A 25157-nucleotide genomic window follows, 5' to 3' on the forward strand; every position below is an offset into this window, starting at 1 on the left:
TGATCCATCCAAATCATCTAATCAATATAGTGATCCACCTCTGGAAAGCAAAATATGATCCAAAAAATCCGCGCTTTTTTTAGGGACTAGAGAATTGAGACCAGAACAATATGGACCAGGGGATGGACCACATGGAATTCCGACTGGATCGTAGTCACAATCCGTCCACAATTGATTACAATCCCTCTTTGGGTTCATCGTCTTCTCTAGATTATAATTTAGGTCGAGGATGGCCGGAGACCACTCGGAGACAGCCGATGGTAGGCAAGTGACCAAGTTGCTGGGCCTCAAGTGGGAGGCGACTTTCAGGCGACTTCCGATCACCCGCCCCGATCTAAACTATAACATGAAGAAATGGTAAATCCAAGAAGGGATCACAATCAATTACACTAGGATCATAACCACGATCTAATCGTAATTCTATGTAATCCATTTCTAATCTAAAACATATGGACAAAAATAATCTGATCCCTAAATCTATGAAAATATCCAAGAGTGGTCAAGGGATCCTAGACAGGTCTAGGATCCCTGCTCGTAATCTCAGATTTCTCCTTCAGATATGTTGTGTCAACTTCTGCAAATTATTTGCCTTATAATTAATTTATAGTATATCATTCTGGATTCACTTTGTAGTATAGCAAATTGTTATAATCAAAATTGGTTCCTGAAAGGGTAGGGCGTGGAGCATGAAAGATAAATGCTTTTATGAGAGTTTTATACGAGAAAATAAATGATTGCTGTTTCCTTCAAGAAAAAGAAACACCAAGAAATTTCTTGATAATATATTTCATGGCTAAGCAGTAAACACAACGGCTTAAAAAAACAATATTACAAGGATGGGACTTCGAGAAAATATATTTCATGGGGTTTGAAACAACAATGTCACAAGGATGAGCTAGAATTTCGTGATTAACAAAATGTCTGTGATCCTCAAGGGATCAAACATTCTATAAACACTCACCCCTTAAGTCCAGCAAATTACTCACGTTGCAATTGCAGAATAAACACGAGAAACCTCAGAGGGCCGACCAGACCATGACAAGCTCGCCACGGGTGCTTGCAGCCTCAACAAACCAGCATCGTGACTAATTTATGCTACATCTTTAACATATAAGAACACGGGAAATCTTATATGTACAGACAATAATAGATTGATTTCGATCTACTTTTCTATGCCTTGCTGCAAATATTGAATCAAGTCATAGCCAGCCGTGCTCCACTTGTTGTACGCGTCATTACATGTTCTAATCATGAAATTCGCGGCCTCACGTTCAGTCATCTCAGGGTGGAATCTCTTCCGAAGATTGCCTATGGGATCTCCTCTGCTAAAGCACGGTAGACCACTGTCAATCATCAAAAGCACCGTCGTAATGATTCCCTGCATGTGGACTCGTGCTGCAAGGTATCCTTTGACGCACAAGCTGAAATAACGGGGCAAATGATAATCAACTCTTAGCAAACAGTTACACGTCAGCTGTAAAATTCCTAAACAGTGAAGCCTGGGGATGCCGTTACGGATGGCTAGCATGACTTTGAATTGCTACTACTGCATAGCACAAGCTATTCATTGATATGGACAAAACTTTCAATTGGTTACATTTGCAGCAGTATCGAGTTTGGTGATAAAGCTTTTCATTTTGTAATTCTGCGATGGTTTGTGCAAGCATGACATGGCAAATGAGCTCCTTAAAATAATCTACAAATTAGGCCAACTTTAAATTTACACATTTCCGGTGCGACTTTGTACAGAAACTCAATGTAGTCATACATGCAGCAGGATATATAGACAAGTATATGCAAAATGATTTTGTCAACATGCATCATATTCAGTGCGAGAACCTTCTCACCATACAAGCAATCAAATAAGGAAACAATTACCTGACAAACTGGTTCCATGTTTCACTCTTCATTGATCCAGAAGGGTCAAGCAATTGAGTCATCTCATGACTTAATTTGAAGTGGGCACTTTCAAATCGCATATTACCACCTGGAGATGTTTCCAATATGAACCCAAAATCTATGTGAACAAGCCTTCCCTGGCTGTGAATTAGGATGAGTTAGTTACTAGAAAGTCATCAAATCTGTGAAGAAACGAATAAATTAAAAGCCTACTTGTCAAAAAGGAGATTGCCATTATGTCGATCCTTTGGTTGAAGTAGAAGACTAGCAACTGCATAACCAGCACTACTGACCATAAACATTTCTCGTGCAGTCTCAAAAGAAGGAGAACCTACAGGCCCGTAATCTTGTTGAAAGATCTCGTACAAACCGCCATCGGTAGTCTCTCCCATCTGGTTTCTACTACGAGTATTAGGAACAACCTGCAGAATTATAATAACTAGATTAAAAGAAATTCAGTGTGGCACATAAAAACACACAAATACTGTCCACAAGAATAGTTTCACTTTTGATGTGAAGTCATTCAACAATAACATGGCAGCATCTATAACCTAAATGCTTATTATTAACTATTAATATTATGTGAAAATAGAGTGATATAACTTAATATTATGTGAATATTATGGCAGCATACTTGATATAAATAGAGTGATTTAACATGATATTGAAAACTAAAAAAATATCTGATCAATGGAGGATAAGTACTCTAGTTCCCTTATATAAGAACAAGGGAGACGTACAAAATTGTGCAAACTATAGGATATTAAACTAATGAGTCATACTATATGAAACTTTGGGAAAAAGTAATAGAAAAAAGATTAAGCAAGGAGACCACAGTGACAGAAATTCAATTTGGGTCTATGCCTGGAAGATCGACATTAGAGGCTATACATCTTAGACAATTAATTGAAAAATATTGGGAGCAAAAACAAAATCTACACATGGTATTCATTGACTTAGAAAAAACTTATGAGAAATTATATGGAGAATTTTAGACAAGAGAGGTGTTAACGTAACATATATTGAACTAATTAAGGATATGTATGAGAATGTAACAACCAGAGTAAAGACTTCAGGGGAAGTAACTGAAGCATTTCCAATAAAGATAGAGGTACATCAATGATCAGCTCTAAGTCCCTATCTTTTTACACTAATTATGGACGAACTCACTGCGCACATTCAAGACACAGTACCGTAGTGCATGTTGTTTGCAGATGATATTATTTTGGGAGATAAAACACGTGAAGGAGTAAATGCTAAACTAAAATCTTGGAGGGAAACACTAGAAGGGAAAAGTTTTAAGCTTAGTAGATTAAAGACAGAATATATGAAATTTAAATTTAGCAATATTAGAAGTAATGAAACAATTGTTAAGAGAGGAGAGGACGAGTTGCCCGGAACCGAGAGATTTAAATATTTAGGATCATTTTTGCAAAACGATGAAGGGATTGAGAGGGATGTCTTACATAAAATACAAACAGGATGGGTGAAATTGAGAGGAGCATCGAGTGTTTTATGTGACCGTAAAGTATCTCTTAAACTTAAAGGTAAGTTCTATAAAACCGCAGTTAGACCTGCTATATTATATGGAGCTGAATGTTGGGCTATGACTCAAGCACATGAGCAAAAGATAAGAGTTGCAGAGATGATGTTAAGGTGGATGTGTGGACATATGAGGATGGGCAAAATAAGAAATGAGAGCATTAGAGAGAAAGTCGGAGTTGCATCTATTGAAAAAAAACTTCGGGAAACACATTTAAGATGATACGGACATGTACTTAGACAACCAATAAATGTTCCAATTAGACGATGTGAAACTATGATAAACATGCATGTCAAACGAGGAAGAGGAAGACCAAAAAAAGACTTGGTTAGCAATAATAAAACAAGATAAAATTTATTTAAATAGATGATATAATAGGAGATAGAGCTCAATGGCGTAAAAGGATTCATACAGTCGACCTCACCTAATGGGAAAATGCTTGGTTGTTGTTGTATAACTTAAACACCACAGGATAGCAAGGATCTAAATTTTAATTAGTTAAAAGTTCCAAATATGACATAGAAACCATGTTTCAATGTTACTTCACACAGCAAATGGATACTGCATTCTTTCAGCATGGCATTCTATAATCAAGCAATCAGACCATTAAAAGCAAACCTTTAAACACATCCAACTCATTTAAGATCCCTAACTTCATAGCTCTCAAAATTCTCTCTGTTTTTCCTCAAGCTAACTTTGTCACAAATTGCAGCCCTCGAACATATTCTTTGCTACTCACCAATCTAGTACTGTCAGTGGACCGGCCAGAGCTAGGCATGACAAAAGCCCATTAGGCTCGATTTTCCTATGTCATGCCTGGTCCAGCACAGCTCCAAATGAGTCATGCCAAACATAACCCAGAAAAGGGTTTCCAGGGCATGCCTTGCCTGACACAAGCACAGGCCTGAATGACCTTTGCCTGTGCCAACCTAGGCTCAACCCCACAGGCTCTATAATTCAAACAATATATATATATATATATATATATATATATATATAAATTAATTAAAATTGATATTTTAAAATAACTATAATAATATCTAAATTTGACAAATAATGTCACTAAAATTGATTTTTCATTAAAATAATATTTAACGTGTATTATTATTCATTTATAAATAAAAATAGAGCTGAACTTCACCCATGGATTACAAATCTGGTGCTTCGCCTGCACTTATTAGGTGTGCCGGCCTGGGCATGGCAAGACCCTAGCTATTTGCAGTTGACCTGGCCAACTCTACTCTAAACACATGCTTCTATATCACAAACTCATGATAGTTTCTTGTACTTCCTGACGTGCATCACATTAAATTTCCCATCAACAGCATCAAGCCACAAATTGCTTAGTTCATTGAAAGGACAACCCAAGTCTCACCCATCTAGCCAATCAAAACAAACAATCGGCATGCATGGGCTCATCAAAATGAAAACATTTGGTTGCTTGAAAACCTCATGCATCCCACAATAATGATAAGCTTTCTTTTAATTAGGAAGTATATGGTTTGTTCAAGATGATATACATAGTTCATTGAAGGGGAGCCTTGGCGCAACGGTAAAGTTGTTGCCATGTGATCAAAAGGTCACGGGTTCGAATCCTGAAAACAGCCTCTTGCAAAAAGCAGGGTAAGGCTGCGTACAATGGATCCTTCCCCGGGACCCCGCATGGCGGGAGCTTCGTGCACCGGACTGTCCTTTTGAACCAAAACAATAGTAGTAGGGAAAATTAATGATGGCTCCTAAAGATTGAAGGAAATGGTAACTGAAATAAAGATCAAAATTGAATTAACTATTAGCATCTAAAGGATCACAGCAGATAACACTAAGTGGAACTTACCTCAATTATACCTCTCTCAGGTCCAGTTGGCAAAACACCATAAGGGAACAGATAAAGGTTCAATCCAACAGCATTGAATATGTCCCTGAGCAAGGCAATCACTTGAAGAGCAAGAACATCTTGTCGGCAATCATCTCCAACCTATAATGAGGACAACTAGATTGCAAGTGACAGTTCTAAAAATGAAAACAATGACCAAATGGCTTTTTAAAACAATGTAAAACTTAAACAAAACATAACCATTAAGAGAATCTAAGTCAGATCAAACCATTAAGAGAATCTAAGTCAGATCAACTTAAAACTCTGATTCATGTAACCGTCACCAAATAGTTGGGACAAAATGAATGACTTGATGATGATGGTGAAAATTTTCAACATTGTGGCATAAGGAAATGATATGGCAATCATTATTGCTAATTTAATAGAGATTACTTACTTGCAATTGACCTCTGATTATACAACATAATTTTTCAAACTGTGAGGTAAGGTTAACCTAATATGATAGGCCACCATAATGAGCCAAACTTCTAACCATCCGATGGCATGTCTATTTATTTTTCACCTAAGCATAAGAATGTCCTTTCTACCTATACAAAGGAACCAACCATTCACACATGAAAACACCAGTCCTGAATGTCTTAAGGATGACAAGGAGCAATAGTCAATGCTAATCCTGTCAACATCCTGCTGTGGTAATTCAAAACTTTAGTGTTGCAAAAGGACTGGACAGCTGCCTGGTTTTTGCCAAATGATTCTTTCATAATGCAGCATAAATTGTTGCTAGAATGTAGTTAGATGCAGGTTTGACTTCACTGTTACTTTATGTATGGATTGCAAAAAAACTCTTGGCTGATACAATGTAGTTGCTATATTTTAGCTAAAAATGAAGTATACTGTATACTTTATACAAGGATAGAAAGCAAATCCAAAATGTCACTAATATCAAAACAAATAAAATCTTGATGTGTATATTATAATGTTAACACAAATAGAAAGAACGTCATGATCACTTACCTCATAAAACTTTAGCTGCAAGGGAAAAATCCCAAGCTATATGTTTACATTCTTGAGAAATACAAAATACAAGAAAGAAAAAAATGAGTCAAGTTACTTCACAGAAATACCGATGGAAGAACTGAATATAATTCAGGCTGCATCCAACAGTGGAAATTCATTGACAGAACAAACTCAACTAAAAATGGGTAAATTATCCGTATCCAAAAAAAAAGAATGGGTAAATTATTGCTAATAAAATTACATATGAAACTCAAGTTTTCTATAACCTGAAATTGCACAGTAGAAAATTGATCACTGATACTGAATATTGCAACTGAAATTTCAGTGTAACAAATTCTATCTCAAGCAAAGAGAAATAGAAAGGGCATCTGAGATTGAAATTTGCTAATGCCTAAATTTATGGTTTCATGTAAGAAGCATTTGGAAATGAATCGGCTAATTTAATCCTTTTTTCAAATACTAGGAAAACTTTATCTTATTTTCTAGAATGGCTATTGTTGCAGCTCTATTTTGAGGACTGAGCTACTATGTCAGGATTACATCATTTATAGCTTTCACCGCTGAGGCTAGTGATCAACGTCATCTATGCCATATAGCAACAAGACCAAGGTACCAAGATTCACTTCATAAGGTTCTGACCCATCACTGGATAGAGATTTTTAACTGCACCATCTAGAACCACATGTGACAATGAGCACGAAGGAAGAAAACCCAGGAAACACACTATTAAAAATATTAAAAGATTTGTCCATTCTCTAGCAACTCAAGCTTTTGATATAAGTGTTTGCCAATCAACTTTAATATGATACATCTCATGGGATTGGGCGGTCAAGTATGCCCACTCACACATAACGTGTACTAAGAATACAAAAAAATATTGATCCCTTTCTTAACACAATCAAGAAAAAAGAAGATTACAGTTAGCGTGCATTTAATACACATGAATGGAATGGAACAGTGTTAAAATGAGATTAGGAATGGAATGGAATGGAACGAAATGAAAAGGGTAACAATTCATTTCATTCATTTGTTTAGTTACAATAATAAATGGTATAACTAGTGAAATGCATCAACCTAAGTTTACCATTTTGTTTGTCTAATTCTTCTGGAAAATTTAACTTACATGGTTCATCTTATCTATTTAAGAATGTTCAATCTACTTCATCTATTTGACATATCTGATTCAATCGATCCACAGAATGGAAAATTTACTTGGTCCAATTTAAGCATTCGACCGATTCATTCCACTCAATCTATTTGACCTTATCAACTTAACAATTTGACTGGCCCAACCTAGCTATCGAGCGTAGAATAATTGGTTTAACCAGCTCACTTGGTCTAATCACTTACCGACCATCTTCCAAAACTGATCTGATTAGCCGCTCAATTGATCCTCATTGCTTACTCAGCTTGATCAATCTTACTTAAGTGACTTCAACAACCTAGCAGACCCAATTAGCTATCTATAGCCCAATTGACTTGCTTAGCCTGCCCAGTTCACTCATTTTAGTTATCTTAATTATAATTTTAGGATAATAATTTGTTAATAATTACTATATTTAATAGTTGCAGAATGAAGTTTTCCCACTCTTAAAGCATGAAATGGATTGAAATCATTTCACCTCAAATCATCCATCTAAATTATAACCCCTAGCTTTGTAAACTCTAACTTTATTATAATAATTATAAAAGTTGATTAATATATAATGTATTGTGTAATTAATTGATAGAAATAATTGTAACTTATAAACATAAAGTGTAAATTGCAATTTATACAATAAATACTAGTTAAATACTATTATAAACATAAAAGGCTAACTTATAATCACTTGAGACTCAACCTCTGAAGTAGTGAATTCCACCTACAGGTGCACACAAAGTGCCTCAATCAAGGTTTAAAATCTCAACCCGTGCCGAGATTTTTGTCCTAGACCGGAACGATATGATTTCGGTACCGTATCATGCCGTGTCGATATGGTTTCGATATTTTTTAAATATAAATATATAAAATAAAATAAAAAAATAATCTAAATATTAAATATATATATATATATATATATATATATAATTAATAGGATAGTCTATTAGAGTTTAATTAAAATTATTTAAATTATACTAACTATAGCTAGGAGTTGATTGAACTTATTAACATAAGTTTTTTAATTAAAAGCACTATCTTGTTCCGCCTTCGTCATTGCCAGTGAATGCAAGGCCATCGTAAGGCCTCCACGACGGCCACGAGACGTTCCGCACTCGCGAGGCCTCCACGGCGGTCGTGAGGCCCGCTCGTGCCCTCCGTGATGATCGTGAGGCCCGCACGTGGCCTCCACAACAACCGTGAGGCCATCGCGTGGCGGTCGTGAGGCCCACACATCGCCTCGGTGATGCGCACGCGGCGCCTCCGTGGTCGTAGTACCTCGAGCATGCCAGTGCTGATTTCGATCAATGAGTGGAACAAATTTTTTTGCCAGCACTGGGCGACACTACACAATACAATGTCATCTTAAGTCAGACAAACTGCCTCTTGCAACCACTCCTTTGCTTCTTGTTCGTCGTCTTCTTCTCCACTTTTCAAGTATGTCCTTTGTTGGTCTCCTGTTTGGCTCAATGGATACTAACAAGATGAGGATAGCTTCATTTGGTCCCACCTAGGTTTCAAGCAACCAAACTTGTCCTTCCTAGTACTATGCAATTTTGATTGGCTAGTTGAACAAGAAGTTTCAACTATACTAGCTAAAATGGCACGATATTTTAAACCTTGGCCAATTCAACCAATCAAGCCGAGAATAGGTCAATCTGCTCTTATTTGATAAATGATGAGGACAAAAAATTTTGGTGAAAGATTGCGATCCCACAAAATCGGAGAGAATCAAATTCTTTTAAAATCCTATCTTAAACAAAGACAAGTTAGGTCAAATTAAGATATGTTTGTTTTTTTATTCATTTATTAAGATCTTTATCAATGCTTTATATGCACCGTATATTACAAAGATGAATTATATATTTATATGTGTGTGCATGGTGTATCAATGAATTTTAAAATAAACATCAATATACTGTTGATAGAATTTACTATATAATTTTAAATTTTAAATATTTATCTCAAATTTTCAAATTTGTTTACTTAACAAAACCAGGTTGACTGAAGAAGCAAATACAGTGGCCCGAATTTCAAGATGATAAAGGGAATCAGAAAGGGCATCTTCGATAACAAGCTGTGTAAGGTACATGCAAATGTGAAAATTTTCAAGGAATTAAATCTGTACTCAAATGCTTATGTTTAGAGAAAAATCCATTATGGCTGAGCATTACAACTAAATCAAGGAAAGAAACCATACATCTACAACCATGACTATGGAACAATAAATTAAGGAAAAAAATTCAAACCCAGAACACTACTTGATAGTAGCTTACCTTAAATATGCAGGCCTGTGGCTTCACATCATTAGGATCACCATACTTATCCACAACATTGAAGGTAATCATTATTGGAACTTTTGCTGCTGATTGAAGGGGAATGCCGCTATCCAACTGAATACCCCGAACTATTTTGTTTGTAGCAGTAGGTAGATAGAGATCATCACCATCAATACTAATTTTCTCCAACTCTCTGAAACAAAGGTCCAATTAAGAGGATTATGAACACAACCTGTAGCATCATCCAACCAAAACAACCAAATAGGTCAATGTATGACATAAGTGATACCTTTTAATACCAGCTCTGCGTTCCTCCTTTGGAAGTGGAAACAAAACACCAGAAATGGATGTGACTTTGTCAAAGAAGTCAAACTCCCTTTGGAACAAGTCGAGGGCCTCAGCTGTGAAGCCATCAATAATTTTTTGCCTGACCAGAGGAAGCATAGCTTGAAAGGGATTGCTCTATAAGAACACGAAAAGGAAAAACAAGTGAAGGCTTGAACATGTTAGAATTTATAAATACAGCCGCATGAATAAGGAATCAATAAGCACACTCCTCAAAGTCAGTTCTGTGAGGTGGATATAACGTGCAAAGACTACTCATTGCTAACAGAAACCTCAGAACATAAGCAGACTAAATAGTAAATCCATATATTTAACAGAATAGAAACCATGAGTCATAGAGATTAATTTGATAATGTCAACAAAAGCATAACATCTGGAAGAAAAGGATGTCTGCCAATGAAATCCATTCTAGATTCATATATATATATATATATATATATATATATAATGTCAGCTTTGCAGAACATTCAGCAATTCATGAGTATTAACCCTATGAAAAGAGATTCAGTATGTCAAAAATGAACTAGATAATTTCATAAAGGCAACAGTGGTATTGCTGAGATATCTATATATAATTGCTTAAAGCATCACAATTATAGTAGAATGATCTAGTTCCTAGCACTTGAAATTAGCTAACATATTTCAGAAAAAACTTGAATTTTAGAGAATTGAAAATAATTGTCAAATTCAGAAGTCTGAACCAGTTCTTATTTGTTATAGCAGGTCTGAATTTTCAAAAAGAGCAAGAGAGACTACAATTTTAAAGCCAGAAGTACATGCGCTAGAGCCCATAATTCACAGAACTTGTTAATGGTCAACTACATGGGTCCACCATGGTTTCAAATCTTGTCAGATACTGGGTATAAACACCCAACATTTACCAGCTAGAGAAAACACCATCACCAAGTCAACCACCCTTGACCAATGGTTACATATGTGTCACGTAACATATATAATTATGGTGATTGATGCGAATCTGGCAAACTACCAAAGTACAGGACGTAACTGCCATATATTCCAGTTCTCATTTGAACTTCCCTTGACCTCTTTTATCTCTAAAATTCTCAAAGATTTCTCTGAAAGTCTGTTGTAATGGCAGTGAAAGCACTCAAAGGTCCCACATGTGACAAACTAACAATTTATCAATAGCATTGGAAGTGCAAACACTGTGACTATGCATCTACATTGAATATGAACTCGCAGAGGTGGTGTTTGTACTCCCAGGTGGACAAGTAGCTAAAGGATTTGTATGATCTAACCATTCTAAATTGCTGAACAAATGACAAATGAAAAGTTGAGAAGAAATTGAGTATTGTGGAGTTTAACTAGCAAGCACGAATGCAACCCATGCACGTATTACAAGAAAACCATCGAAACAAAGTCAAGCAAGCCAAATACGAAGCCACCCATAGTTTATGAAACACGTCACTTATTCAAAGTTTGACTATCCCATAAAAGGTGAATCCCAAAAGGTAAAGCTTTTAGGGTGTGTTTCATATGAGCAAAACGAAATGCAAATGGAAAAGAAAAAAAAAACTCCAACATTTTCCTTAGGTGGAAAAAGAGAGGGAAGAAAGATGGAGAAAAGATTGTCCAAATATCCACTATGTTGCTTACATCCAATTAAAATGGAAAGTGACGTTTGCATGCGATGGAGCTCAAATCAATATTTAAAAATTAAAAAATTATTCTTTTAAATCTATGTCTATTTTTTAACAAACAAAGTTTTCAAATATAAGTTTCATTCCCTCCAATGAAATGGTTGAACAGAAAACTCTAACTCTTTCTTTCTTTCCAAGGAAACTAAGAATTAGAAAAATATTTCCCAATCCTTTTCCTATGAATTTTTCTCCCTACTTTCTTTCCCTAGTTGTGCCTTCTCTCCTAGAGAGTTAAATTCAAAAAACAGGTTCATGTCCAACTGCTAGAGGTCTGGATGCCAACATGAATGACTTCTTAAAATGGACATCTGCATTAGCACTTCCAAATACAAATTTAAAGCTTCTTGTGGACACTGAATTCCTAATTGAACCATGATCTATGAACTATAGTTGGTCCTTAAAACTCATTAGGGAAGATTGATCTTAAATTTGCAATGTGAATCATGCATGTATTCTTCTTTTATTCTTTACCAACATGACCTTATTGTCACAATATTAGTAGTTCATGAAGTCTAAGACAAATGATCAAACCTTCTATAAAAATTTCAAAGTGATGCTCATTATGGTTAGAATCAAGATTTAAAATGTCATCCCAAGCAGAAGTTTAGATCACCAATCACAATGAATTAATATTGGTGCAATGTCAATGTGCGAACACGTGGTGCTTGTGGTACCACTAAACCACTAAGGTGGAGAGTGGAATTGAGGTGATGGAGGAGAAGTATAAGAGAAAAGAGAGTAGAAGAAGTTAATACCTTGCCTCATCAAAACAATGTGGTGTTGCCAGCCAGAAGGAAAAGGTCGGAAGAAGACCTCAGATCGTTTTGTACAATGGGGATAGGAGTAAGTTTAATGGGTTAGTGGATCTAGGTTCATGAATTGATTGATAATGGATTAATACAAGGTTTGAAATCTGGTTGCAATCTACGTTTTCAATCATGGCAAGAACAAGACATCAGTCATGCCAGTGTTGGTGTCAGTGGATGCACTCCTCACCATGCAGGGACCGTCTTGGGGAACCTCACAAAAGCTTTGCAGTCATCGAGACTACTCCATAGAAGCCTCACTGTCGTAGATGGGTGGTGTTGTCATGGTGCACAGGGTTGTTCCATGTGTCAGCCCCTAGGCAGAACAAATATTATGCTCATGTCAACCAACACAAAACCAATTATCCAAACCATGGGTTGGGTTTATATGGGTTATGAGTTAAATTTTTAGGTTATAAAGAGGAGAGGAGTAACAATGTTGTCTCACTCTAGATTCCTCATCCTCATTCCCAGCCAGTAATGAAGAAACAAAGCAACACAACAGGTGGAGAGTTGACAAAGAGCGATGGACATTTTGGAGGTATGAATTGGTTGTGCCAGTGTGCTCAGTATTAGTACACAAGTGGAACGAGATCTTTTGCTCATGTCAACAAAAATAAACCAAGATTTAAAACCTTGATTACAATATTTGCAAAAAAAAAAAAAAAGACTTTCCTACACTCCAAATTAAAGTTTTCCACTTCTACAATTAATCCAATGGGAAAAAGTCTAATTAGCTAAATAGTCAACTCCATAAAAAAATAGCACATTCTTCTTGTTTGGATTTTTGACATTATATTCTGAACTGGTTTCTAATTTGAGAAATAAAGAAAATATAGAAGCTAGGAAACTGCAGAGTTATACCATTAAACCCGACATCTAAGACAGCTAAAATGATTCAATACCATGTCATCTTATACAGGTAAGCAAGTAGCAGTAGCTGTTTTTAAGCAATACTAGGGATAGATCACCTACCTTGATGACCTCACCTTCTTTTCCAGGTTCTTGTTCACAAGACTCACCCTGCCATCAGAGAATAGAAGACCAAGGATTAGGAGAATTCTGAATGAAGTTCACAAGAATTTTCTGGACTACATTGACTAACATAGGGAGTGAACAGGAAGTAGATGGTGAATAATCAATCAGTGCAGAAATTTCTAAACCATGTGTGAAATACAAGCAGAGGTCGCACCTGAAGATGCCAAATCAAAATATGAGAAAATATATTACTTCTTTGAGCAGCTCTCAGCAAGTAGCCTTCAACTAATTTCTGCAGAAACCATAGAGACAATAACTTTAAGTGAAGCAAATTGGCTAGGCCAAGTTTAGTTCAGTTAAAAGCTAACCATGCATGTCACATAGCTGATGCTAAAACCAATGGGACTAGTGAAAATAAATATTTGGATTGTACAGTCACCTCTTCATCATATCTGAGAGCTTGTACCAGCTGTGGCATAAAAAAAGTCACCCGTTCAGGAGGATAGGACTCTAAAACTCTCATGACATATGCCATCACTCTGGGATGACCCTTAAATGGCGGGGTAAAAAAATCAAGAGCCTGAGTGATGGAACAGGCGGCCCAATGTGGTAGTTGCTGCAGTAACACAGAATTTTCTTCAACTGCCTTTGGAGTGACAAAAAATGGTAACGCTTCAGGTATTGTACGAATCTCTAAGATGTGTGTCTGTTAAAAAAATTTAGAGCAAAAAGAAGATAAAATCAGATATATACATACAGACAAAAAAGACATTATGTAATAAGATGCATACGGCAAGAGTTCAGGAAAAGAAATAATAGTTGAATCTGCAAAAGTTCTAAGAAGACTTGTTGCAACTAAAACATTCTATATTATTCCATCCCCAGATAGGAATTGTTGTCCCAAAAAATGGAAGAAACATACCTGTACCAACTGAGTTACTTCAGATGCAATATGTGAATTTGCAGGGAACCTCAAAGTCAAGCAGAGAGCTATGCGAGGATCTACGGCAAAAGCAGTTCTTACATGTTCAATCCATTTATCTGACCCAATTTGAGTACGAGATATGTTATCTCTGTAGGAAAAAGCATTGCAACAGATAAAAGATAATAGAAATTATGCTGCTTAAAAAATGCAAGGATGAAAGGATTTAAAAGGCCTACTTTTTATTTAGGGGTTGTGCCCAGACTTCCAACCTATCACCTTCATGCTGGCAAAGCATTAGGAGCAGCTGCTTGCGCTTCTCTTTTCCTATAGAATAGGAATCCATATGTCCCCAAACAGGATGACATATATCTGTCTGTAAATCATGTGGAACAGATAATTTAAATCAAGCAATCTAACAAAATGAAAGGTTCAACACATTACCAAGTGGAAAACTATTCAAGCTGGGGCAATGAAAGCATTAAAAATGGCAGGACTAAGTTTTTGGCTAGCACATACCATATTAGTCAATTCGGTATCATTTGCCCTTCCTCTTGTTGACGAATCAATTGCAATACTATCTACTCGTTCATTTAAAAGATGATGGACAAATAATGAAACAGATTGGGATTCACTCTGAGCATAACTCTTACTATTTGTTTCATACCATTCAGGCCCATAAGCAAACCAGCTAAGAGAAGCACTGTGAACAATAAAACTAATGTTACCCAATTATACCAAATGAACATATAGCAAAAGGCTTACAAGAATTGTCTATATAGCCATCATAAAGTACCAGCCAGATAATTATAATTTTGGAGCCTATTCATTATACGATATTATATAGTACACCAATATATTATCATTTGACTAATGGTTCATAAAACTAGTACCAAACTATTAACCCTTGATCCATGGATCAGACACAGAGTAGGAAGAAAAACCAAGCCAAAGAAACTGTTTTACAGCTAAAAGACAGTATTAAGTGTCATCAAGTAGCAAAGGATAAGGGCAAAGTAAACAACAGTCAAATACATTCATACAAGTTCCATATTCCATTTTCTTATGCTCCTTGAGGACAAACCTTTTGCATCATGAATCAAGGATTATTTCCAAAGCCTCATATCCTAATGGTTTGTTCTAAAGTATAAATAAGCGTTTGATTTTTTGTTTATCTGCATGGAGATTTCAAGCTTCAATCTAGCTTGTCATATTTCAAATTTTTTGGATAAATTTGGTGTTTCTTTGGATATAGGCTCTTGATAGAGATGAGCAAATTATTATCCTTAAGTTAAAATGGATCAAACTGTGAATGGACAAGCAAAAAACAGGCTAGATCAGACAGGCAGAAGAGACAGCTCCTGAAAGGGAGCCTATCTGCTGAAGACCCAGAAAGAGACAATATTGATACTTAAATGCATTTGACTCCACCTCTAAGGTGTGACATTGTTTTTTAAACTGTTATTCACAGTCTTCAACATCCAATCCCTTGCTGGCTACTAACGAGAGCACGTTTTTTAATAAAGATCTATTGCACTTCTACAAGAAATAAAAAATTTTACTAAAACATTATTCCTTTATTTCTTAATATACATAATTGTATAGTCTTTGGATTACACAACATAAGAGAACAATATTAGAAGAACATGAAAAGATATTTACAATTCAACAAGCCATATGTTTCTGTATAGCAAAATTTTCACTTGATCAAGAAAATTTGATCACCTTCTAGTAACCTATTCATCATTATTACAAAACAATGTAGAGTAAATGCAAACTACTTACCGGTAGACTCTGTCCTCCAATAACTGAAGGCCCAACTTAGAGTTCCGCAAGTTTTTCTGTGACTGGCATAGACAAAATTTTAGTCCAAGGAGCATCGCAGTGAAGAACGTGCCAACAGCAGCAGGATGGCGAGAAAATTGAGAAGGAGATTTCATGGTCCCTTGCACCAGTCTGCTTAGAAGTAGAAGTTGCTCAATACTGTCATGTCGAACAACCTACCAACAATACGATCACACAACATAAATAAGACTTAAAGAACACAGGAAATCACATACACATAGGAAGCTAGATTCTGTAATGCATGAAAATACAACAATGATGGTTTGAAAACTCATAAGATATATGGAACGGCATGTTTGGTTCAAACAGTGCAATAAATGAATGGCATGATGACCACATGGTGCAAGAACTGCATTCTGATTGAATCACTTTAGTACAGGGTTGTACATCAGTAATAGCTAGAATTCTTCACTCTACATAACCCACATCCCACCTCATTTCTCCTCCAGGGAACTCTCAATATCCTATACTCTCTGATATTACCTCAATTCTCTTTCTTAATTTCTTCCATGGACTTAAAAGTCAATATCATTGATCCCACATGGCAACATGCCACACATTTAAAACATAGCATGGATGTGTATCCTGCAATTGTGGCACTACTAGGCGCACCAATTTCTTGCCAATAGTTACCCTACATCAACAAATACTGAAAATTTTTTAAAAAAAAAGGCATTGATCCTTCAAGAATTGTTTGAGAATAAAAAAGCAGGCAACAACGTTGAGTTATGAAGTGCAATGAGATCATCATCAAGCATCCCAAGTCCCAACAACCCATGGCAAAAACAAGTTATAAGATGAGATCAAGAAAATTGAGTCAGAAGAAGTAATGTGCATCAAGTGTGAACTACAGGGGAGAATACGAGTGTGTGATTCCTAACCTCATCAGCCAAGGGGGAAAAAACATAGAGTTTCTAACCTCAAACCGGTCAATAAAAAAGCCAAGCCAGAGTCTGTGTGCAATTAGCCCTTCCACTGGATCCTTCTCTGGTGGTGCTTGAGGTTCACCAGGAACAAGATGTGGCTGCAATTTTGCAGCAGGACCAGAATATCTCATCTCTGATGCAAACAAACCGCGTTTTGTATCTATAGTCCACAGCCATGCATCAACAAGCTCTGCAAGGACAAGAGCCCCCAAAGAAGGTGCAGAAACTAGCCATGTCCAGATAAAGATGCCAGTCTCCATTGCATCTGGAGTTGAAATGTAAGCAGGACACCAGCAAAGGAGGCGCAATAATTGTGAAAATCCTTCCATATTAACTTTAGAGTCAGAATCCTGACCATTATCAAAAAACACATTAGTAAGTGCCATGAAAAAAAGGTAATGACCAAGCACACTAATAGCGAAAAATGTCTTGGATGATATACCAAGTGCGATAGAAGTAGTGCAGTAGCCTGCGAACAAGTATCACGAAATAATGTCTTATCAATTGGTAAACCTTTCTCAGCAACACCTACAAACTGCTGAAGTAGATGAACAAATTTTGAAAGAAGAATTTCATTGAATGACTCTTTTTTAAGGTTTAACTGTGAAGATGGCATCCCATTCATAGATTGACCAAGACCAAGTCCCAGACCAACTGCCGACATACCCAGACCACCTATACTGTCATATAGCCTTCTCATGCCTGCGATCTCTCCAGCATGGTTGCACTTAACTGTCGCACTCACTACAGCAATTGACAGAACTTCTAGAACAAAACCTTCAGAGAGCTCCTTTTTGGCTCCTGAAGCGGCAGCTGCAGCATATATAACAGAAGGGATATTTGCTGTCCTAATGCCATTCCAAGAATCATTCTTCCCTGTACAGATACGTATCTCAGACAAAAGAGATACAACATCTGAGGCATGTTGTGTTCTCTGCAACGCATTTGGCTTGCATAGGTTTTCCTGACAGTTATCATGAGCATCAATATTTATAATAATAAACTGAATAAAAGTCACTAGGGAACAACAAGATTCAGTAGGAAAAAAATTGAACTAAAAAGGTCAGCAATAAATTGGCCTGCACATTAAATATCAGTTACAATGAAGTTGATCATAGTTTCAATTATTTTAAGGTCTATCCTACAATTGAGCATAGAAAAAAGATTTAAGTGTGTTGTTATTCTCTTAATGCCTCAAGGTATACAAACTTAAAGTTCCTCAAAAACATAAAACAGGTCCACTATGAGAATCAATTGCATACATCCTAACTTAACATCTACGAGGAAAAGAGTAATGCTAATAATGCATTGGGAATATAACTACTATTCTAAACCCAGTAACAGCATTCAATTTCAATTTCTTTTATTTAATCCTTTAACAGCACATAAACATCTATCAAGGTTTCAATAATCTGTTCTTGAGAAAACCTGTAAAAGCCCCTGGGTAGTGCAGGGAGCAAAAGAAAGAGCAGTAGTGATCCATTCTCGAGCCGTCTTTTGGTACAAAGAACGAACTGTGGCAACCCAAGCAGGATCGTGAACATGAATAGATGGTAATTCATTATGACCTGAAAAGAGAAGCGAGTCCAAGCACGAGGAGTTCCACAATACCTGCAGATAATATAGCCAAGTTTCCAGGAAAAAAAAAACACAATAAATGGACATATTATATCTAGATATTTAGAAGAAAACACAAACCTGGGGAAATTTTTCCTTCAACTGAGTTAACAAATTAACACTGATATCACGGACATGCTCATCCCTTTGTGACAAATTTTTTATAAGATAGCACGTGTGACTAGAAAGAACTGATTCTCTTGTTTCAGCTTCTTTTCCAATGTCAGATATTCTTTCCTCCTGAATAAGCAATAAAGATAGATCTCTAGAAGAATTGCTACTGTTTCATCAGGAAATTCAAACTGACCAACCCTCAAGGAAGGTAGTTAACCATGCAAACATTCAAACAATGGAATTGTACTGACATAATGACAGTTCCCACAACAAAAAGGAAAGGTAGCGATTGGCTGAAACATAAAAGTTTGGCTGCAAGTTTACAACAAAAGTCGGAGGATGGTAATAAATGTTCCAAAAGAGATTCATAAATAATGTTTAAAGACTTCCCTTGATTGTCACCTTTAACAATATCTAACTTGCCTCTTATTGACCATGTACACATAATTTCATTTTCCAATAACCAGAGCAGATCTCTAAAACACTAGAAAATGTAAAAAAAAAAACAATCAATGAAAAAACAAAGTTTACAACACAAATAGTTGACAAAAGGATTATTGTAGACGCACTGGCTTAGGAGGGCACATCTAGAGAAACAAATGTCAAAAGTTTATGCAAATTCAGATACAATTGTGACTAGGAAAAACCAGGTGACATAATAAATATGAGGGAAAAAAACATTTTGACAAAATTATGAACAAATAGCAGAAAAGCAAATCTCATAAAATGATGCAGAGGCTTACCAGCCATGAAACTGCTGCTTCAAAGGCCCTATGCACTATTGCAGTCAAGCATTGAGATACAGCTGGCATCAAGTTGGGTGTAAGCAGGTACTCAAACACACAGATAAATGCACTTCTTAGTGTAGGTGATGAGGAATCAGTGTCAATTACACCACCATTACATCGAAACCGTATTATCTCCAAAAAAGTAACTGCAAGAAGATATGTTGCCTTAACACCTGTAATTCAAAAAAGTAATCCATATTAGATTAGTTAAGATTGTAACAAACGATAAGCACCTTTTGACAAGGATAATGTTGAATAAGCTAGCTTTAAACAGAACAGGAACAGTTTAGGTTAGAAAGAAAATGGAAAATCATACGAAATACAAGTGGAATGGAAAATAATAAAAATTAGAACGTCATTATAACATAAAATTTGACTTGAACCTGAAATTGTGTTCATTGCTGCTACCTCTACACGCCCTCCTAATGCAGCAGAAAGAGCAGCTCGCTGACCAACAGCATCTTTCTCATTACCACTGCCACGTCGACTTCCTGGGTTGGAAAGTGCATTTAGCTCTAATTCATCTTCCAGCCATTTCACTGAACTAACAACCTGTAATCAAAATAAAATAAGATCATGAAAAGATCTGAAACACATATCTATGAAGGTCCAAAATAATAAAGAAGACTGTTGCTGATAAGTAATCTAGTAATACATAACCAAGACACTTCATAGGTTCTGTAAATACATGTTGAATAACCTGATTAATAAATTAAAAAAAATGAGACCAAATGATTTAAATTAACTCACTAATGGTTCATGGAGAGTTAAACAGGAACAAAGAAAGTCGTACTCTACATGTATTAAAAATCATTTAAATGATCTAGGTGCCAGTAAGAATTAAAGATTACAAAAAGTCGAACGGCAAGAAAAACCCCATATAGTGACCCAAATAGTGAAACTTAGGATAAGAGGTCAAATTGAATACTTGTCTTTTTGTAGTCCACATACCATTCATTACAAGACTCAACCTCAAATCATATGTAATAGGCCAACAAAAGCTGTTATGAACCTCCAAAACATCGAAGCTCTGCTGCAAATAATCAAAATGGAATCTCCCTAGTAATATTGGAAAGGCCGGCAACTAAGCAAGCATCAATGTATTCATTTTTAAAGGTAAAGATAAGGATGCCGGGCATATGTACCATAGGAACCTTTATCAATATCATGACAAATTTTAAGGGTATGATATTTTTCATAGGTAAAATTATTAATCAACAGAACAGAATTTCTGTAAGCATGAATATCAAAATATTTTATTTCTATAATAAATATAATTTTACAATATCCCAAATTCTTTCATTGTCTCACCAGTGGTGGTGTTCCTTTTGCAATTCGCTGAACAGAAATGGACCATTCTTCATTCCACATATAAGGCCCAGCTACAGCTTGAAGTGCTATGGCACTACTGCTTCCTTGAACACTCAATGATGTTGATACTGGCTTTGATGAGATCTGAGTTGGTTGAATCGGAGGAGCTAAGCCAAACAAAACAATGTAGAACCATAGATTTCGGAATAGTTTTAAGAGAGAAGGCTCAACACTGGCAACAGGATCAAAATCAGTACAAATTTCTGCAACTGCAGGAAGTAAAGGTCCCATGAAATCAGCACCACTCCTAAAAATACATAAGTTCAGCTGTCAGGGAACAAATAGTCAAACACAAGATAACACCTTAATATCTACCCAAAACTAGGAAGGTTCTGAAGAATGATGTAATCTACGACTGACATTGCAAAGCCAGTCTTCAACATTACTGCATTATCCAAGCATATCAGATACAGAACAAGTTTCCACAATCAAGTGACTAGCTATTGCATTAATGCTCCAATAGACAAGGTATGGAGAATGTTGTGTAGGGTCAGCATTACCTTCCACTTTTTGATTCGGCAGCTAGACCCACATCAGAGCATAAACACAAAAGCCTATGGCGGTAGTCAGATCTGAGTTTTGAGCTGGTGAGGTGAGAAGCAATCAAAAAAAAACCTGAAGGAAGTGTCTAGAATACACTTGAAGCAGTTAGAAATACTAACAAATTATAATTTGCATGTCAACACTAATATGAAAATCCAAAGAAACAATGAAACAGACCTCTATTCGCTCTGTAGTAGCTTCTGGAGGAAGTGTTTTGTTTTCATCCAGTCCAAAATTCTTGAGTTTATCCAAATAGCTTCTAGTCATCAGAACTACAGTCTCACGATAGGATTTCTCAAAACCCAAACAAGCCATGCGAGATACTGCATCTAGTAGCTGAAATATTTGTGAAACACAGTTGAGCTTGATTGCCAAAATATGGATGACAGCAATTATAGAAGCAACCAATATTTAGAGCAAATATTACAGGAAAACCCAGTTATGATCAAACTGCCTAGCATAGACATTGTTAGGAGACAAGATTTCGTACTCTTAGGCGTAATAAACTTGGAGTACAAGCATCGCCCTCTTCAAGATTCTCAATAAAGAGAGGCAGTATCATGTCAACAATTTCCCACTTTTTCAATAATGAGCTCAAGTCAGCAAGAAGACAAATAAGATTGAGTTGCACAGTAGGAACCGTTTGTTTTTCTTTCCCATCCTGCAACAGACAAAGACTTCAGATGGGAATCCCACTTAAATTCATCAATTAAAGAAAGCTCAGATGAAACTGAAATAAGAAACCAATGCCAGAGAGCAGCTCAACAATGAAATAGTAATCATACAAACTCAAACATTAGAGTACAAACTAGTGTACAGTTCTATCTTCCATTAGCGGCACGAAATTGTTGGAAACTCCATCCATTTCAGCTAATAGCTAGGTTTATTAAAAATATGATAGATGGGATTTAACATTTTTAAGCAATTCTCAAAAGCAAGCTAGTCAAATAATGCATGAGGAAAAAAAATGTAACATACTACAATTCTAGGCGGAAAAACATTTCTCTTGGGTAAGGAGAGGTCTTAAACCTGCTCCTCATAGTCATTCCTTTCACGGATACATGAAGCTAAACCCATAACAAAAGTGTCAACAAGAGCCCTATCTTTGCTCCATCCAAACTCAATTATTTCACAGCATAGCTTAGTCACTGTCTCAAACATAGCTCCACGATTATTTCCTAGCATATCAGCCTGCAAGTAGCAAAGAGCAAAAGCTAATGATATATTTCAGAACTTACTGCAGTTTAAGAACAGAAATACCCACATACAAGGTTAAGATAGAAGTAAACCTGAGCACAAGTCGTCAGAACAAGTGGCTTTAGGGGAATGAGCAACACCCTCAACAGCTGGCCGCCACGGGACACAGCAATTTGACTAATTCCACTGAGCAACGTGCTAAAAAGCTCCTCACATACTTTTAATTTCCTCCATAAAGAGAGTAAACAAGCTTCAGCAGCATCCAGGAGTAAAGCAAGTGTTCTACGCAATAAATCCTTGGAGGACTTCCCATCTGAATCTAGAGAGATTAGGCTCTTAACCTGAACCAGTATTGCTGCCTGACAACAAGACAATTTTGTGTTTATTCTAGCTTTCAGTTGTGGTCCTTGCTCCCTCCATTCACGTTTGCGGACCTGAAGATGGATATTCGACCAAAAACTTCAGGCAACCTAATAAGAAAAACCCTTATGCAAACTGTATGTAGTTTGAAACAGACAAACCATGAACTGCTTTAGGTAGTAGTTAATTTTCATAAGTCAACAATTTGGTTTTTTTTTTACAGAAATGTACATCTGGTCTGCACTTATATGGGATGGTCATGGGTAAGCTCTGGTCCAAAAAGATGTAATTTTCTTAGCTATAAATGCCCGACTGTGTATTGAAATATCAAATATGGCACCGAAAGATAACAAAACAAAGTTTATGGTTTCTCCAGTATATGAACTATTGCAGCACATAAATAAGGGAATAAAAGGTGCAGCATAAATGTGCCTTGGCGCAAAAGAAATTCACCTTGAGAAATACAGGCAAAGATTTGATCTGCTGCGTAGCCACCTTCCTGACCTGCTCCAATTGCTCAGACTTAACGGCCCCAGTTCTATCTAGCACCTGACCAAACAACCTGAAGGCAATTTCATGTTTCTCTAAGCTCTCCAAGGACTCTTCCTCAAATGTCACCACCACTTGCCTAGCTGCACCTGACCCGTCTTTGGAAACAGATAGATCTGCAATACCCCGAGCAATGCCTTCAGAGCTCTCATTCCCCCTTGACATAGTGGAGGATACCTCGCTCGCTGCATCGTCAGCAATCTCCTTATCATTATCTTTCGACTTCCCCTTAGTTGGAGTGCTCTGCACGGATGAGCTCCACGACGACGAGTTCTCAGAGAGTGACAAATTGGCTGAGGCCTCAGAAGTCCCGGGCGAGGCGAACTGGTCGAGGAGGCACCCGACGAGCTGCTCCGAGTCAGAGGGGCCGATCGTGGGGCAACTCCTGGAGACAGCAGACAGAAAGGCACGGGCGATGGCAGGGTCGCCATTTCCTCTGCCGTTGAGGATGGAGACGGCGGTGACGACGGTCGAGCCGAAGAAGCCCGAGAATTCAGCAGCTAATTCCGGGGAGACCTCAGCCGCCTGGGCAGCGTACTGGAGGAGGTCAGAGAAGAAGAGGGAGATCTGGTCAAGGGGGAACGCCTGGGGCCAGAAGGAGGGGCGTAGGGCAGAAGCGGGGATGGCAGGGAGGAAATCGAGGAGGGGAGCGCGGGCTGATGCAGGTGCCGTAGGGCAGCGGGAGAGGAGGCGGGAGAGCGCGACGAGTGCGTGCAGCTGGGATCGGGTGGCCCGAGGTGGAGGAACCGGGGAGGCGGCGGTGCCGTTGTCAGTGAGGCGGTGGGCGGAGGAAGGGCAGCGGGAGCAGATCCAGGCGAGCTTGTCCGCGAAGATCTCGGGGTTCTGCGCGACGAGATCGCAAAGCTCTATGAGGGCCTCCATGGCGAAATGTGGGATCGCACGAGAGTCCGCCGATTAAAACTCCTCCGCTGCGAGAAACGAGGGAGGAGAAGACGGAGGGGAAGGCGGAGAGCGATCGAACCCTGGTCCTCTGATTTTTCGCTGCTTCTCGATGCGGTTCCAGAGCGGTTTCGAATCAACACGTAGGATTGCTTGTGGGCCCACACAACTATTGACTCTCGTGATTATTTGATTGGAAATAAAAGGTTGGGGACCCACAAAGGCACTTTCGCTGCTTTATTTTTCACACACTTATTTATCTGTAATCTCATTTTTCTAATAAAAAATAAGCTTTCTCGCAGTCGAAATTATGTTGAAAATTGATCGCAAGTGTTTGATGTTGTACGGACTGCTAGCTACTAGTGCTGATGTTAATTAGTAAATATTGTTATCTTAGTTTTAGAATAAGTTTGTGACGAATATTATTAAGTTTTGTAATTTTAAATATTTCAAATCAAAATCAATTTTTAATTTGATAACATAAATTAAAAGTATTGAATTTTTTTAAAAAAAATACATGAAATT

The 25157-nt window shown here is 37.2% G+C and overlaps 1 protein-coding gene across 1 annotated transcript; it reads right to left on the reverse strand.

Moving 5' to 3' along the window:
• Positions 1-828: 828 nt before the first annotated feature.
• LOC122028808 (phosphatidylinositol 4-kinase alpha 1-like) lies at positions 829-24767 on the reverse strand. The gene is made up of 26 exons (XM_042587724.1): positions 23637-24767; positions 22916-23257; positions 22656-22817; positions 22117-22287; positions 21804-21962; positions 21584-21711; positions 21024-21330; positions 20096-20264; positions 19668-19885; positions 18892-19050; positions 18622-18804; positions 17636-18157; positions 17187-17543; positions 16208-16422; positions 14942-15125; positions 14662-14798; positions 14423-14573; positions 13940-14206; positions 13715-13792; positions 13498-13545; positions 10000-10172; positions 9708-9903; positions 5277-5417; positions 2113-2321; positions 1879-2040; positions 829-1421 (listed from the first exon to the last, which is right to left on the reverse strand). The coding sequence occupies exons 1-26, from the start codon at positions 24612-24614 to the stop codon at positions 1163-1165; spliced, it is 6075 nt and encodes a 2024-aa protein (XP_042443658.1). The 5' UTR covers positions 24615-24767; the 3' UTR covers positions 829-1162.
• Between the last annotated feature and the right edge of the window lie 390 nt (positions 24768-25157).

This window comes from Zingiber officinale, chromosome 10B, assembly GCF_018446385.1.
Source record: "Zingiber officinale cultivar Zhangliang chromosome 10B, Zo_v1.1, whole genome shotgun sequence".
Classification (NCBI taxonomy): Eukaryota; Viridiplantae; Streptophyta; class Magnoliopsida; order Zingiberales; family Zingiberaceae; genus Zingiber; species Zingiber officinale.

Coding starts and splice junctions, on each gene's coding strand:
- LOC122028808 (XM_042587724.1), bottom strand. CDS start 24,614: ATGGAGGCCCTCATAGAGCTTTGCGATCTCGTCGCGCAGAACCCCGAG. Junction 18,158..18,621: donor CTACCCAGGGGCTTTTACAG/GTTTTCTCAAGA, acceptor GATAACTGTCAG/GAAAACCTATGCAAGCCAAA. Junction 17,544..17,635: donor CACTACTTCTATCGCACTTG/GTATATCATCCA, acceptor GATAATGGTCAG/GATTCTGACTCTAAAGTTAA.